The following is an 834-nucleotide window of genomic DNA, read 5'->3' as shown; positions in this document are numbered from 1 at the left end:
TTATTGGAGTGCTGGACTCGTGGAACGACCTTTTCCACGAGCTGCTGACTTTAACAAAAATTGTGGTGGTAGTTTTTTATCTAGTATTCTTCTTCCATATCTCAACGGGAAAGACAGTTTTCGGCACTGCTTGTCTGGAAACGCTGTAGCTTCACAGTACTTGTCAGCCAAGCAAGCCTCATTGCATTCTTCTTCGGTAGTGGATGATAAAATTGCATAATATGGATTTTCTTCCCATTGGGTGTTCTCCATCTTAGACATTGTGCCGGTATCAAGCATGGAAGCCCAAGAGGCAGACTGGGAATTGTCTGAAATAGATTTTGGTTGGTCTTGTTGTGTGCGTTGCAGAACCAACCCACCATCACTGGTAAGGAGCAACTTGGCATTGCTAGATGAAGGTCGATCGTCTCGGTTGGATGTCCATACGACTGTACGTTGAGGTATTTGGGCAAACCATATTCCAATGGCAAAGCTATTTCCTTGTGGATAAAATCCAAAGGCAAATGTACCAGAAGGAGAAAGCCATGATGATGAATTGGTGGAGGAAGGGGAGAGAGAAGAACCTAAGGTAATGTGGGATGATCTTTGTTGAGCTGCTAGTACTGCAGAAAAATAAAGTGCAGAGATGAGTAGTAGAAACACAAAGGTAGCAGAAGCCATGAGAATTGGAAGAAGAGAGTAAGAGCCCGTTTGGTATCGTTTCTGTTCCAGAAACGCCGTTTTGTGTCAAAAACGAAAATTTCAGTTTCTGTGTCAAAATGCAGTTTTTAAACGAAAAAATGGTGTTTCAAAATTTCAGATTTATATCGGGAACGATTTTTTTTTTTTTTTTTT

The 834-nt window shown here is 41.2% G+C and overlaps 1 protein-coding gene across 1 annotated transcript; it reads right to left on the bottom strand.

Annotated features, from left to right (window-relative positions):
- Positions 1-660, bottom strand: LOC122074418 (G-type lectin S-receptor-like serine/threonine-protein kinase LECRK1). Its single transcript, XM_042639235.1, has one exon. It carries the CDS (start codon positions 658-660, stop codon positions 1-3), a length of 660 nt encoding a protein of 219 aa, XP_042495169.1.
- Between the last annotated feature and the right edge of the window lie 174 nt (positions 661-834).

The sequence above is a fragment of the Macadamia integrifolia genome, chromosome 3, assembly GCF_013358625.1.
Source record: "Macadamia integrifolia cultivar HAES 741 chromosome 3, SCU_Mint_v3, whole genome shotgun sequence".
Taxonomy (NCBI): domain Eukaryota; kingdom Viridiplantae; phylum Streptophyta; class Magnoliopsida; order Proteales; family Proteaceae; genus Macadamia; species Macadamia integrifolia.
Note: the sequence above shows the minus strand (reverse complement) of the source record. Positions and strands in the feature narration are given on the sequence as shown.

Excerpts from the sequence above, each read along its gene's own strand:
- LOC122074418 (XM_042639235.1), bottom strand. The coding sequence starts at position 660 with ATGGCTTCTGCTACCTTTGTGTTTCTACTACTCATCTCTGCACTTTAT.